A 15,457-nucleotide genomic window follows, 5' to 3' on the forward strand; every position below is an offset into this window, starting at 1 on the left:
TTCTGTGAGTGTTGGCTCTCAGGACCTTAGGGCCTTGTAAATGGCCCTCTACCTTTTCACTATTCTTATTTTTATAAGCTATCGATGAGCTGGTGCCTCAGTTGAGAACAAACAATTGAATAATTGGCGTTGGAGCTCTTGCAGCCTCTCAGACTCATTTCTTGCCAATTTAGGGTTTAATCCAGGGCCAAATTATTTTCTCTGCCTACTTTGCCTTCCCTTCTTTTGTTTCCTGAAATCATCCTTCAAGACTAAAGTTAATGTCTCTGGAAGTATTCATAGATCCACAAATTAACCCCGTAACACCTCACCCACTGCCCTTCTGGTCTAGACCTTGGTCTCTGGAACCCATTTGGGTTCAAATCCCACCTCAGCACTTTCCACCTATGTGACTATATATAAATGATTTGACTGCTCTGTGCTTTCATATGTAAAATAAAGACAAGAAGAATGACTACTTTATAGGATTGTTGTGAAATTTAAGTTAGTTAATACAAGTACAGCTCTTAAAAACTCCCTGATGTGTAGGAAGTGCTCAGTAAATGTTAGACATTATTTTTGCTCTCTTATAGCGTTTATGCTGCAACTATTTATGTCGCTCCTATCATATATTTTTTAAACCATTCTTACTTGTATGTGTAGCCTAGCCTGTAGTACAGACCTACTAAACATTTATTGCGCGAATGGATCAGTGAAACCACACTAAAATTAGCTCTTTCTTAAGCTGTTAAGGAAAAAAAAAAAACTCACAGGCCCAAAATGGCCTCACTCATGCTAAAAGCCCATGACACCAAACCTATATGTCATACCTGATCTAACTGCAATTTCAACCTCCCCCAGAAACATAATCTTAATCAACCAGTACAGAATTTTCTGGTCAAGCACCTGTAAGGTAATGTGTCCTATAGGCCCTCTCCATCCCCCATAGAAAGAAGAGATAATCTGTATAATAAAAACCCATCCCTGTTTTCACCCCCTCCCCCCCAAAAAAGATGTTCCTGTCCATAGTTAATCTTTTCTTTACCTAATAGATCCCTTCCTCCACCCTTCTTCCTGTAAAATCCTCCATTTTGTACAACTCTTCCGAGCGCCCTTCTAGTTGCTAGACGGGATCTCCTCAATTCATGAATCACTTAATAAAGCCCATTAGACCTTCAAAATTACTACATTGAATTTTGTTTTTTTAACAGAGCCCTAGCAGAGACTGCTAACTGGTTGCCTGTAGGTAAGATCTGGCCTGCAAATATGTTCTGTTTGGCCCAACAGTAGTGATCAACGCATGAAAATCAGGAGATTTTTATATGCAATACAGGGCCCACGTGACGTATTGGAAATATGGATTGGAACTGAGGAGCAGTGGTCACCTTTCTAAGACACAGGTCTCTCCAGTTCACCACAGCCCCACTCAGGTCTGCTTTACCACCATATGTCTAGATCCTATGGGTTTATTACACCCGCTTGCTTATTGTTTACATGACAGTACAGAACTCGAACCCATTTTACAGATGAGTAAATACAGAAAGCTGGCAAGACTTGTCTTTGTTACTAAACGTCCTGCTGTTGAAAGAACTTCAACATAAGCAGAGTTGTCAAAAAGGTTAAAAACACCTTTAAGAGCAGTATAATCCTGACACATACCACGACATGGATGAACCATGAAGACATTATGCTAAATGAAATAAGCCAGACACATAAAAACAAACGCTGGGTGATTCCACTTATATCGGGTACCTAGAGCAGTGAAATTCAGAGACAGAAACCTGAATGGTGGTTGCCAGGAGCTGTGGGGGAGGGAGAAATGGAGAGTCAGTGTTTAAAGGGTACAGACTTTTGTTTTGTCAAGATAAAAACAACAATGTCAATGTACTTTATGCCACCGAAATGTACACCTAAAAATGGTTACAAAGGTAAATTCATGCCATGTATATTTTACCACAATTTTCAAACGGTTAAATATAGAATCATGTTGTACATCTGAAACTACTGTTATATGTCAATTCTAGCTCATTTAAAAAAAAAAAAGACTAAAAAATAGAAATGCTACCCCAGAAGGCCCTCTTTAAAAGAAGGGGATTTCTTTCTTAGAGGCACTACTCTGAGGTTTCAGGAGGGCCTTCTCAGCTGGAGAAGCAGTGGGTTCTAGCACAGTAAATCTTATGATTTTCACAGCCCAATAAACAAATAAAGCAAGGAGACCCAACATAGAATTGCCAGCTGTTTAATCTTACCAAGTAAATTCTTTAAAAACTAATGCAAGCAACAATTGCTATCTACTATTGTCATCATTTTCTTTTTCAAGGAAGTTCACAAAGAATATATTTTTATGTTGAAATTGTTTGCTTGATGATCACAACTGTCTTTTTGATTTAATTAGCATTGAAAAAACTTTTGTCATAGCTCCTGGACTGATCACCAGAATTGGGTACTCTGGTCTTAACCAAATTTCCTAATAACCATCTCAACACATAGAGGTTATAACAAATAAGAGTTTGCAATGTGCCAAGGTTCCTGGGTATTCATTCTTTACTTCATATGTCTCTTTTAAAAGGGGAGAGTGAGAAGGAATGTTCTGATGATAGCCGGAATCTAGCTTTTAAACACAAGCAAGACCAGCAGAAAAGAGAAGTTCCACAGTTTCTATGGGAACATTGTATTCAAATTTAAGTTCAAATTTCAGAGAGGAGAAAGCCCCTAAGGAGTTGAAGGGGAATGGAGGAGATATAATAGGGAAAAGGTGAGGACTTTCTCTAAAGTTCCAAAACCAGTTCAATAGTCTGGAAACATTGATTGGATGAAAATGATAGTAGCTTCCTAAGAGACTGTAGCGGAAAAACCCCTGTGGGCTATTCTACCTTTTGACTTCTAGTCACAGAAATCTCTCTCTTTTGACTTGTGCTGTAAAAGTGAGGAGAGATGATTCTGAGAGAATCCTGAGAAAGAAACAAATAAGATGCGAGTTACAACCTGCAGCCAAGGAGCTTGGGGCTTTTGCACCAGGTAACTGGAGAGCTGCCCAGTCACCAAGCTGGGCAGCGGAGGGGGCGGGGGGCGGGGGCTCAGCCTCCAACACAAGGAAGGAACAGTCTTGGTTTCTCCTTTTTTGAACTATTAAGAGAAAGAAGAGAAAAAGAACTAGTAAGTAAGCCGCTGCCTTGGGCCTTTGTTGGTAAAGCAAGTACTTAAGATATCAACCAATGCTGCATTCAAGATATTGGGGTTGGTCTGCTTAATGCTGAATTTTAGCTGCGTTGATAAGAGATTTCTCCTTGTTCTGTTTTGTTTTGTTGTTTTACTTTGTCCTGACAGTTGCAAATCCACTTATTCTAAAACTAATTTCTAATTTACTTTTCATGGCTTTGAGCCACCCATTCATCGGTTTCTGACGGGCCCTGTACAGGCTGAGGAAGACATTTCACCCCATTGTCATAAAATCATGACTTACAGAATAATGATAGCTTAACATATGCTGAACACTCACTGTGTGCTAGACACCGTCCTAAGCATTTTACACGAATTTACTCACTTAACGCTCGCACTCGCTCTGTGAGTGATTCCTGTTATTATCCCTGTATTACAGATGGAGAAACTGAGGTCCTAGCATCTTACCCAAGGGCCTTGTGTTGCTGTTGTGACCTTTTCTCCCACTCTCCCTTTTATCACGATGGCAAGTATCTATGTGCAGATTGCTCAACCCAAAGAAATTCGAAAAGATCTAATTTTCACAATTCTACTTTTCGAAATAGTTTCTAAAACCCTCTTATTTGTAAAAAGTGAGACCTCTTTATTAGCTTCTATTTTCTGCCTTTAGAAGAAGGATGGAGTGAGCTAATCACTTCATTGAAGCCCAGGACCTCTCCAGCGAACATCAGTATTTACCTGCTTTCCGCAGAGTTGGCTTTGGCAGAGCGCTTGGTTTTCCCCAACTATACCTGTCTCTCCTCCTGTCCCCCCATCTATACTGTGAGCACAAGGAGAGTGTCCTTTTCCAAGTCTCTTTATCTTCAACACCCAGGACTTAGCTGTTACTTAGTAGACAGGCACTTCATACATTTTTAGGAAAGAAGATATTAATACAGTATCATGATTAACCTCAGACAGATTAAATGATTTGCCTAAAATCGTGTAGCTAGTACACCACAGGGTTGGAATGCAAACACAAGTGTTTATGATTCAAAAAATCTATGCTGTTTCCACACACAGAAAGGCCATGCCTATGTTTCTTCTTACGTATTTTTCATGTTAGCGTTATCTTTCCTACGTTGTGAATTCCTGAAGCCTAGGTCTCAGTAATAGCAGCTCTCCATAGCTATTATTTATCAAGCACTTGTTATGTGCCAGGCATTGTGCTCAGCATCTCATATATATGATCTCATTTAAATATCACAACAATCCCATGAGGTCGGCGCTGTTGTTATAGTCTTTGACAGATGGGCAACTGAATCTTAATAAGGCAAGTTAACTTTGCACACTGGCCTGAGTAAGAGATTCTTCGTTGCAAATGTGGAGCCTCCTGTGTGCCTTGCCTGAGCTGTCAGATCATTACCATACACGAACTTGCCTCTTCACTTGGTATCTGGTGCTCTGCTGGGTCCCTCAGCCTTTATTGATACTCTTCATCAAGCACCCACTGGGAGGGCCTCGACCTGTGCTCCTTGTTTTAATTATTTTATTATCTTAGTCAACAAATTTCTCTACTATGTGTTTGGCCATATGGCATTAGGTGCTTCGGCTACAAAGATAAAAAAGATAAGCACTAAGAAGTTGGGTTAGATTTCTGGAAATTTTGCAACTTTTCCCTGTTGTTTTGCTGCCTGTCACCAATGTCTGGGAATCCCCTCTAAAAACAACACCCTAGAAAGCAGGAGATTCAGTATGCCTGGCTTGGGAGATCACGAAAAAGGCAAAGCTAAGGATACACAACCCAGTTCCAGAGCTTGGGGGCAAAGGAGAAATAATAGATGGAGTGGGAAGCTCAGACATAAGAGAAAGCAGTTGGAAAAAAAGAAGACAAAGGAAAGAAACACTAGTCTGCATCTAAGAGTAGCTGCAGGAGCATAAGTTGCAAAAAAAGCTCATGTGGATTCCTTGAAGTCAAAAGCCTTGTCTTTTGTACCTGTTTGTTCCATCCCCATTGCCATCATCCTGTTCTAAGCCCTCCGAAGTCCTTGTTTTCAAAGCGTCTGCATGGCCCCTCCCCAAAAGATACCTCTGAGCAGAAAGTATCCATCCATCCTGCATATGGGACTCACTCTGGAGTCATAGAGTAAGGTTTCTCCTGAAAGAATGAAGCTACAAACTTGTGGGGCTTAGGAGCCTGAATGGAATTGGCCTCGATTTTGAGAAATGTAGATGTTTAGAAGAGTCCTCTTGGATGTTGGAGGTTAAAGATGTTCCCTGAAATGTGCTCGGTGGGGTGGACTCAGGCAAGGCCCTCTTTCCCTAGAATTTCATGTAGAATGCGGTAGGATTTACGAGCCCAGAGAGCAAAGTGTACCTCGTAAACATAGTTACTTATATATCTATCAGTTTCTTTTTTGTTCTCTCTTTGCATTTAGTGACATTTTCTTAAACTTACGTGTCTTTGGCCTGTGCCAAGGGGAAGCAAAGGAAGGGACTTTTGGACAGAGGTCTAAAAGGGAAGAAGTCTACCTCTGAGGCCAGTGTGGTAAAGGCAGTGGGAACTGGGGAAAGACCACAAGAATCAAATCAGAAGTATGAATTTGAGGTTACTGGGTCCTGCTCTGGCAGAGTCCTCTCTTCATAGCAACCTAACAGCCCTGGGTTTTACTTGATTGTGGAAGGAGGCATTCCCTCCTTCCCCCTCCCCCCTTTCCTGCTCTCTCCCCCGTTGCTGCCATCTCTCACATTTTTGCTCTCACTCAAGCTGCTACCTTTCTTAGGATGCCCTCTGTCTGCCAATTAAAATCTAACCATTCAGGGCTCATTGTCTCCAAAAAGTCATCCTTCGCTAATCCTGCACGCAATACTGTTTCCCTTCTGGAAACTTCCCTAACATTGTACCATATTAGTATCAGGTTAGAAACCGACTTAAATACTGTATGTAGGTCTTGTCTTCTCCAATCAGACGGAGGACTCAGCAGCAGGATGATGTCTTCTCACCTTTGGGTACGGCTCACAGTGACGAGACCGCAGCTGACGTGATCTATAACGGGTGAGGGAATTGTTCCTGTGTAAAAAGCACGAAGGTGGAAGAGCCACCAGACGAGAGAAGAGCTTTAAGTTAATTATTTTGACTGAAAATCTAGAGCAATCAGAAATTCTGGGAAAAAAATAAGCAGGTAGTGGAGTAGAAGATCTTCAGAACATCAATTTGCCCTCTTTACTGAGGAAATTTCAATCCTTTCGAATCTCTGAAGATCCAGAACTAAAAGCCCTCCCAAAATACACAGACTTCACAGTAGACTCCCCCGAAGTGTTCGCTATCTGTAGGAACATAAATTCACTTCCCTTTTTGTTGAAAACTGTCTCTAAAGAACATCAATAATGAATCCGATAGGCCTCTTCATCTCCATAAATCATTTAGGGACAGAGGTCAGGAAAGGGTACTCTTTTGGTATTATTCAAGGCAGATTGTACAGTTCAGGCCCCATTAGTGAGCACAAAAGAACATCCATAAAATATTCATAGGCTGTGGTACAAAAGCCTTGACTGCTTGGGGGACCCATGCCTGAAGAGTTAGATTAGTCAGATCTATGGCTGCTTCCCTCCACTTTCTTAAACTCAGAGGCTTCCACAGCTCTTCCCTCAAGCCGATTTATTTAAAGGGATTTTTTGAAACCACAGGAGATGGGGTGGAGTCAGCAGGAGGTAAACTTTTATGCCCAGGGCTCCAAGCCTCAAGAGAAGCAACTGACTTTTTTTCACTAGGACGGCTATCTGGAGAAGGAGCAAAAACCTCCCATGAGAAATATTGGACAAAGCTACAGTTGGAAAAAAGAGATATCGCCCAGAAATATACCTGGGAAGAGGATCTCTGCTGTGAAAGACACTCTCCTCCCTTTATTCATTATTGATATTATTTTACCAAATATAATTAAATCTAACCAATATTCGATTGTATATATACAATCAATGCAAGGTACTTGCCTGTTAAGGAATAAAAAAAGTGAGTATGGCAGACTACATTTCCAGAAGGTTAGAATTTATCTGAAGATAATTACAGTCACCGCTTGGTACCCAAGGGGCATTGGTTCCCGGATCCCCGACAGACACCCAAATCCAAGGATGCTCAAGCCCCTTCGTTGGCCCTCTGGATCGAGTTCAACCAAATTTTGATCTGAGGTTGGTTGAATGCGCGGATGCAGAATCCGCTGATACAGAGGGCCGACTGTCAGCGGTTACAGTGGGAAAAATATCCATAGAATTCCTCCTTTGATAGTTGGCCGGTAGTTAAGATCTTGTTTTCTCAGGAAGTTGTCACATATTGCAGCTGCACATGGGTGGGGCCTGAGCCTAGCTGCGGAGAGAAAAGGACCATTCTGAGTCACCCCAGATTCAGATCTAGAAGGTGTCATCTAGGCAGGAAGCATGAGGGTGGGGCCCCCCAATCCTGATACTAGAGAGAAGAGCAGAGCAAATAACCCAGGCTACGATGGATGCCACATGTGGTTTTAATCTTCTAGACACTGGACGTGAAACAGTTAAGGAGAAACCCAACCAAGACAGCTGCGGCCCAGGGACTCTGTGATAGGAGGTTATCTTAGAGTTCATTTTTCTGTGCCACCAAGGGAGACTTTTTTCAGCTGGGACCCGATCTAGAAGCTTTCCTACCCACTAGAAAGCCAGAAGCTGTAAAACCCTCCCAGTGCCCCCGCATGACTCAGAGGCAGCTGAGCAAGGCCTGGAACAGAATAGGGGCAGCTGCACCAGTATGGCTTCTCTGAGAGGAAAGCAAACCCTCCTTAGAAATATAGAATGATGTGGCCTTCATCTGCCAATATAAATTTCAGACAATTGAAGGCTTCCACTTAAAAACTTGAAAAACTAGAAGAAAATAAAAGTGAATATTTAGTTCATTCAAGCAAAAAAAGAAGTCATCAGTAACAGCACAAGTACAGAGAAACTTGCTCAAATCAAAGCCTATATGGATGGAGTCAGGACTCAAACTGGGGCCTGTAAGGCCATAGCCTAACCCTGCCCGAACGACTTCTTTAAGGAAAAAATAAAAACAGGTTGCTTAGAAAACAAAAATTTCTAAAGTAGGCTCCCCAAATCTTACCAAATATGGAAAGAGCTGGCAGTAAATTAGGAAGTTTTGGAAATATATGACAGACATAGAGTTATAGTCCTAAAGAAGATTTACAAACCAAAAAGAAAAGGACGGAAAGAAGCCAATAAAATTTTGACAAGTGTAACAAACAGGCTATTCCAAAGGAAGAAATGTGGACAATAAACATGTGAAAAATGTTCAGTTTCCTTAGTATTAAAGAAATGTACATTTAGCAAAGATGTAGCATTTCTCATCCAACAAATTGGTAAACTTTTATTTATTTTTTAACATTATTTTTTATTTTTTATTTTTTCCCCTTCTGGCCTCTCCCTTGGCAAACTTTTAACAAAAAGTTAATACTTCTTTATGGTGAAGTAAGGTTGGTAAGGTGACCAACTTTTTAGAATGCCAACCCAGGATGCAATTGTACCAGACAAAAAATTAATAATAATATAACGTATAATAAATAATTACATATATATGTTATTACCTTAACAAAAATATAAAAAATAGATATTAATTTTAAATTACATATTATTCTGTATTATTACTTTTCTGCTACATAAACGCTATTTAAACAAAACCACAACAAGGCTAGTTAACAAAAACAACTAGTAGTAATTAATAATAGGACAAATTGAAAAATAATGTATGAGAAAAATTATAACAATATTTTAATAATTTTTTTTGGTTCTCTGATATGGCAATTTATTTTAACTCTTTATTGGATAGTTACAGTTTGTAGTTGGGTAATATATCAACTATCTTTTGTTTTATGTTTTCTGTAGTTTCACTAAAATCTTCATTAAAAAATACAAGAATAAAATCTTCGTACAAATCAACAAGACGATTCGAAATTCCATTTTTCATATCAAAGTACCTAAGTAATAGAATATTTTTGTGTCTGTTTTGGGGAGGGATAAACACTTTTTACTCTCTTAGGTTCAGTAGCTGGGGTTTGTGAATTAAGCTGACGAAAGACCAATTAATAGTAGAAAAGGTACAATTTTTATGTAATATTTACATGCATAGGAGTTCACAGAAAAAAAGTGAAACTCAAAGAGGCAGTTAGACCCAGACGTTTTTGTAACATTTTAACAAAACAAAGGAGGTTTGGGCTTTAAGGGATAACCCAGGAAACATAGGGAGGTGACTAGGACATACATGAGGGAACTAACGGAAGTAACGGTTATTTTAGTAAGATCTGTCGATGCAATCTTATCTCAGTGTCTTGGGGGTAGGATTGCTCTTCTCTTTCTGGTACAAGGGGCTGGGCGGCGGGAGGTGGGGAAAGCACCTTTTTCAAAGGGAAACTTATGTCCTACTTTCAGGGAGCTAGGAGAGGGCAGAGAGGTGACTTCTGTTCAAAATAATGTGCCAGAACGGCATATTTTAGAGTGACAATATTCAGATCCCCTTAATTATGACGATTGTTGCTGTGGTCGAACCCATCACTTGTTACACTGTAGAAGGAAAGAATAATGGTTGGTTAAGTTCTGCCAGAATCAGCTCTACGTCGTAAGAGGCCAGGACATTTGTTAGCAGCATTCCCTTTTGCTCTCCCACAGGACACTTTAGTTTTAACCTCTGGATCAAGAAATGTGATCGAGGAAAACAATATGAGAATTCATGTTCCATAGCAGAGTGTGCTCACTCACATTCAGTCGGTGGCCGTTCTTTTCCACAAAGCGTTGGTGTCTTTTGGAGAAACAAGAAAGATTTTGATTGATTCAGAACAACTTGCCCTTCTCATCCCAGCCTTTTGAGATTCAGTCTCCATGTGTTTTTACGTCTTCTTCCCCACCATGCCTGACCCAAAATTATTTTCCGCTCCTGTGTCATATGCCCTGTTTTGGTTCCTTACTTCCCTAATCTTGTACCTGTATCCTCCTGTCTGTCATTAAAATGACACCGTAGTTTAGTCTTGTTTTTCAGTGATAACTGGGTCATGCTGGTGTTGGCACTGTAATCTGAACTCTTAGAAAACGTGAGCGCAACTTTCAAGATGTTAAAAATTAAACTAGCACTCAATACAAACAAATTCTCAACACAAACAAAGCACAACAGTTAATCCACAGGCAGAGTCAAAGACAGACTATTATAGCTCACAATTACAAGGCACTTGAGTCACACACTTGTCATATGATCTCTAGTGATGTAACAGTGGAGGATCTGTTATTGGGAACTGAAAACATTAGCATCAGTGACCACGGAAGGTGGGTAATATGTGTCATATCCATTGGTCACTAAAAGCAGAGTTGGCTGCTATGTTTGGCTGCCAACTGAGTTTTGCACTTTTCCCTTAATTGTTCACACCTATGCTGAAAATAAGGACTACTCGTGTCTGGTAGAGGGGTGTCCTGGAATGAGAAACTTTCAGTGCTAAAACCATAGGGATCAGTGCCTGTGAAAACAGCATTTTAAATATCTCCAGTAGGAAGTACACACATATTGGTGCAGCTTTTCTGGAGAGCAGCTTAGACGTGAATTTCAAGAGTCTTAAACACGTCTTTACCTTTAAACCAGTCATTCCACTTCTAGGGAATTTATCTTAAGAAAATAATTAGAGGAGGTCATAAACATTTATGACTATGGATAGTCAACTGAGTTTTATTCATAATATTTAAAGACTGAAAACAGTTTAAACTTTTGCCGCTAGGGAAATAGTTAAATAAACTGTGATATATTTTTTACAATGGGATGCAGTCATTGAATGCAATAATTAAAATTCATGTTCTTTGGGAAATACTTAATGGCATGAAAATTACTAACAATAATTGTAAAAAGCAGTTTATAGTATGATCCTATTTTTATCTAAAATATACATTTATACACATACACAAATATACAGTAAAAGAAAAAGAAAAACTAGAAATGCCCCCAGAATATTACATTTCAGTGAAAGGATGGCTAATTTTAATGATTTATTATACTTCTCATATTTTCCCAATTTTCCATAATCAACAGATTTTCCTGATTTTTTTTTTTGCTTTTGTAACATTTAATTAATTATTTTTTGAATTACATATTTTAAAGGCCAATAAATAAATAAATAAATAAATAAATAAACTCATTTTTACTATAATGAAATTGGAGAAGTTTCAAGGTATGACCAGCTTTCTTGGAAAAAGTTAAAATGGAATTTTGATAGACATTATCCGATGTACAAGTGAATGATACCAAGTGGGCCCACCCAACAGTCACTTCATTCTGCTACTTGGACTACATTTCAAGCTGGCCTTCGTTTATTTGCTCTTCCCTTCAGACTTGGAGCCATTATTTCATGGACGAGGCAGACAATGGTTGCAATATCTGTCAGGTCCTCTCATGTGGATTTGCCTGATGATTTTTAAAATATAATCAGATAAAATGTTATGATACTGTCCGAAGTTTGAGTAACTGCCAACCATAAATGTGGTTGTCACAATGTCGGGAAATGACTTTTTCATGGCTGACTAGTATGGGACGCTGATGATGAAATACACCATGACGAAATAGGAGACTCTGCAAATAAATTTGTCTCAGCTTTCACCAAGATGCAGAGAAGAAATGAATATCAAAACACTGCTCCATATTATTTGTAGTTATGATTTATATAATTATGTTTATGTTAACTACAGAGTAAATTTGCACAGCTCTCATTCCATAGCGTGCATTCTCTTGTTCTTAATGAATCTTTTGGTTGCCTTTAAAGTCCTGAGTTAAAGATGCCCTTGAAGCGGCATACTAGATTTATTTATGAACTAAGTGGCCCTCAGCTGACAACGGCAGAGGGATGCGGTTGCTCGAAGTGAGCCTATGTGAGAAGTAGCACCCTCTTCTCCTAAAATGGGACTTCTGGCTTAGTCCTGCATGGCAGTCCATTGCAGGGGCTCTAATTAAAGAGCAAGGTCCTTCCAGACCAGTGACGCGAACGTTATGTGAAGGACCTATGATATGATGAGTTCTTGTCACCTGTAACTTTCTTTCCTCCTCCATAATCCAACATGGCTTAATTTGGTTCTGAAATCTTTCTTACCCTCACTGTAAAAGTGACCCTGATTTCTTATTTGGGCCCCATGTGCCATGTGTGACAAAAGGAAGAAAAGCAAAACCGGAGGAGGGAATAAATAAGAAGTGAAAACCGTAATACTAAGATGGGAAGGACTGTGGATTTGGCACAGTCTGCTGGAATATCCTAGGCATGACTCTCAGATTCCTAAAAACACACGAAAAATGTAAATCGTGTTGGACTACCCCCCCAAAACTGCCCCCTTTCCCTCTCTCTACATTAACTCACTCCAGACTCTTTTCTTCCTTGTTGTTCAATGTTCAGCTTATCGCCTAGCTCTCTAGCAGAAAAGTAAGTGGAAACTGGTCACTCAAAAGGCACCAATGGCCTGAACTGGGGGCTGGGATAGGGTTAGAATTACAAGATGAAAGCTAAAGGTTGTGAAAGCTCAGAAGGCTAGGACCTATCAAGGTAACAATCAGGAGGCAAAGTACTCAGAGCAAAGAAGTAATGAATTCTGGCTAGTCTGGGGCCTGGGAGGAGCCCAGAGAATGAAGTTCCAGCCCCAGCCAAGGGGTGAGTAGGTCACTGCATGTCAGAAACTGGTTCTCCATCCAGGATGTTATCAGTAAGCCATAAACCAGATCGAGAATCCAGGAAGTTATAAGGGTGAGTCAAGGTGTGTTTGTGGCCTGATTTGAAGACAAGGCTTGTTTGCATCAGCAGGTACTTCTTTATAAACCCTTCGGGGCAGGAACTGGTGTGACTTGGACCTAGGCCAGGCAAACTGGGAACAGGAACAGCCCACCAAGGAGCAAGCACCTGAGAACTGCATGGTTGCAAGTGAGTCGACATGAAAATTCTACCAGATGTGACAAAGCAGAGGTGACAAGGATGCCACTCAACAGTGGCTGCATATCAGACTCACTAGGGGAGCTTGAAAAAAAAAAACATTGCAGAGTCCAGCCACACCCCGGACCAATTAGACTGGAATTTCTGGGGGTTGGGCCTAGGCATTGGTATGCTTCAAAAAGCTCCCCAGCTGATTGTAACATGCAGACAGGACTGGGAACCACTGAGTCACAGGTAGGTTCTCAGAACTGTTCCCTAAGGTTAATGCTGACAGATTCATTTTCTTGTGACCAACTAGTATTTACCAAACAAGCTTTACAAAAATAGTGTTTAAATATATAAAGAATAATAAGCTTGTTTCAAAAATAGAGATAAATCAATACCAACTGAAACTAAGGAGTTAGAGCTTCATCCAAACGGAGCAAGATCCTGGAGGATTTTCATCGGGGGAGCGATATGACAAAAGTGACAATCTAAGAAGAGTAATTGGACACCGATGTATAGGGAAGAGCCAGTTTAGTCCACCCAAATGTCTATAATGGTAGCTAGCATTTATTGAGCAAACACTGCAACAGTCTTACTCAATCACGCCAACAATCCTGTGAGGTGGATACTTTGGTTACCTCGTCTCGTAGATGCAGAATCTAAGGGTGACAAAGGTGAAGTGACTTGCCCAAAGTCACAGATGAGTAAAGAGCAGAGTTAAGACCTGAATCCAGGGATGCAGACTCCAGAACTCCCTTCAGAACCACCCCGTGTCACCACCTCTCATTTCACAAAGGACTGTGCTCGGGTATTCTTGGGGGACGCAATGATGGAGATCACAGTTCCGGCCTTCAAGACACGGGCAGAGGCGTCAAGAAATAACCACAGTGCTGTGTGATGAGTGTCTTCATGGTATTCTGAGAATACACAGGAGGCACAATTAAGTCTTCCTAGGGGCATGATGCTGGAAGGAAGCAACAGTAGACTTGCCTTTGGTCTTAAAGGACAAAAAGAGAGTGGAGATGGGGAGCCCAGTTAGAAAGGCTTTGCAATAATTAGGTCAGGAGCTGGGATTGTGGCTGTGGGATGGGCAGGGCCAACAGGGAGGGACTGAGATAGTACAGTCTGGTCAGGCTGCTATAACAAAAATGCCACAGACCGGGGGAAATAAACGACGGCAATTTATTTCTTATAGTTCTGGAGGCTGGGGAGTCTGAGGTCAAGGCACTGGCAGGTTCGGTGTCTGGTGAGGCCCTGCTTTTATAAGCGGCCCTCTTCTCACTGTGTGTCCTCACATAGCAGAGGGTCGAGGGAGCTCTCTGGGGTCTCTTTTATAAGGACACGAATTTCATTCATGAGGGCTCTACTCTCATGACCTAATCACCTCCCAAAGGCCCTACCTCCAAAAACCATCACATTGGCGCGCGCGCGCGCGTGTGTGTGTGTGTGTGTGTGTGTCAGTTTCAACATGAATTCTGGGGGGACACAAACAGTCAACCCATAGAAGTGAGGCAAGGGAGGTGTCTAGGATGCAAGATTTAAGGAGGCACCCAATCTCAGGGTCGTCCCTGTGTCTGTGCTACCCTGAGTGTGAGTGTCACCTTAAAGCTTGTGCCTTAGTTTCCCAGCTTGCTGACTCACCCAGGCCTGGCCCTGAGGATGTGCTTGCAGAGAGCAGTGCTAGAAGAAGACTCCCAGGGTTTCAGACACCTGGACGTGAAGAAACGAAAGGTATTCTGAGAATCCGAGCTTAGGTTATCAGGAGAATAGCATTGCGTAAGAACATATCACGAGATAACGGCAGGATATCAAAGTGGAAACATGCAACCGGCATTTAAACTACAAGTGGACCTCACAACTCCGATGTTGACTTGGGAGTCATGAGAATGGATGCTTTGCAGCAATAAAATAATCAGAGGTGAGAGCGGAAAGCTGAGGGTCTCCCACAGGTAGGCTAAGGCTCGTTCAAAGAAAAACAGCTTCACATGTGGCTCTCTCAAAAGATGGGCAGTAATGCTCACAATAAAGTTACTCCATAAAGCTTGACCGTGAGTGCCGAAACTGGGAACACAAATTGTTTTACACCTTTTATACTGTGACTGAGTGTTTCCTATCATTAATAAGCAATTTCTATATAAACAATTTCTCATAATTGCTTCTAAACAGTTTACGATTATAAACAATTTTTAAAAGTAGTCTCCCCCGATGAAAGCAAGCCAGTGATATAGAACTAGCTTAAAGACTGCAAGTCATCTGATTATCTAAGCTACATATAGAGTAAATGGGAGATGGAAAGCAAATGTTTATGGAGCCCCAATTACAAGCCGGCACTATTCTAGACACTTACACGTACGCCATCCTATTTTGCTTAATGACAGACATGAGTATTTTCTTTTTGC

At 40.9% G+C, this 15,457-nt stretch overlaps 1 protein-coding gene across 1 annotated transcript in view; it reads right to left on the reverse strand.

The window, feature by feature from the left end:
- KIF13B (kinesin family member 13B) overlaps positions 1–9,619 on the reverse strand; it is a 182,882-nt gene extending 173,263 nt beyond the window's left edge. Inside the window, 1 exon segment of the mRNA XM_023519655.1 lies at positions 9,588–9,619. Coding sequence (XP_023375423.1) covers positions 9,588–9,619 — 32 coding nt within the window.
- Positions 9,620–15,457: the final 5,838 nt, after the last annotated feature.

The sequence above is a fragment of the Pteropus vampyrus genome, unplaced genomic scaffold, assembly GCF_000151845.1.
Source record: "Pteropus vampyrus isolate Shadow unplaced genomic scaffold, Pvam_2.0 Scaffold229, whole genome shotgun sequence".
Classification (NCBI taxonomy): domain Eukaryota; kingdom Metazoa; phylum Chordata; class Mammalia; order Chiroptera; family Pteropodidae; genus Pteropus; species Pteropus vampyrus.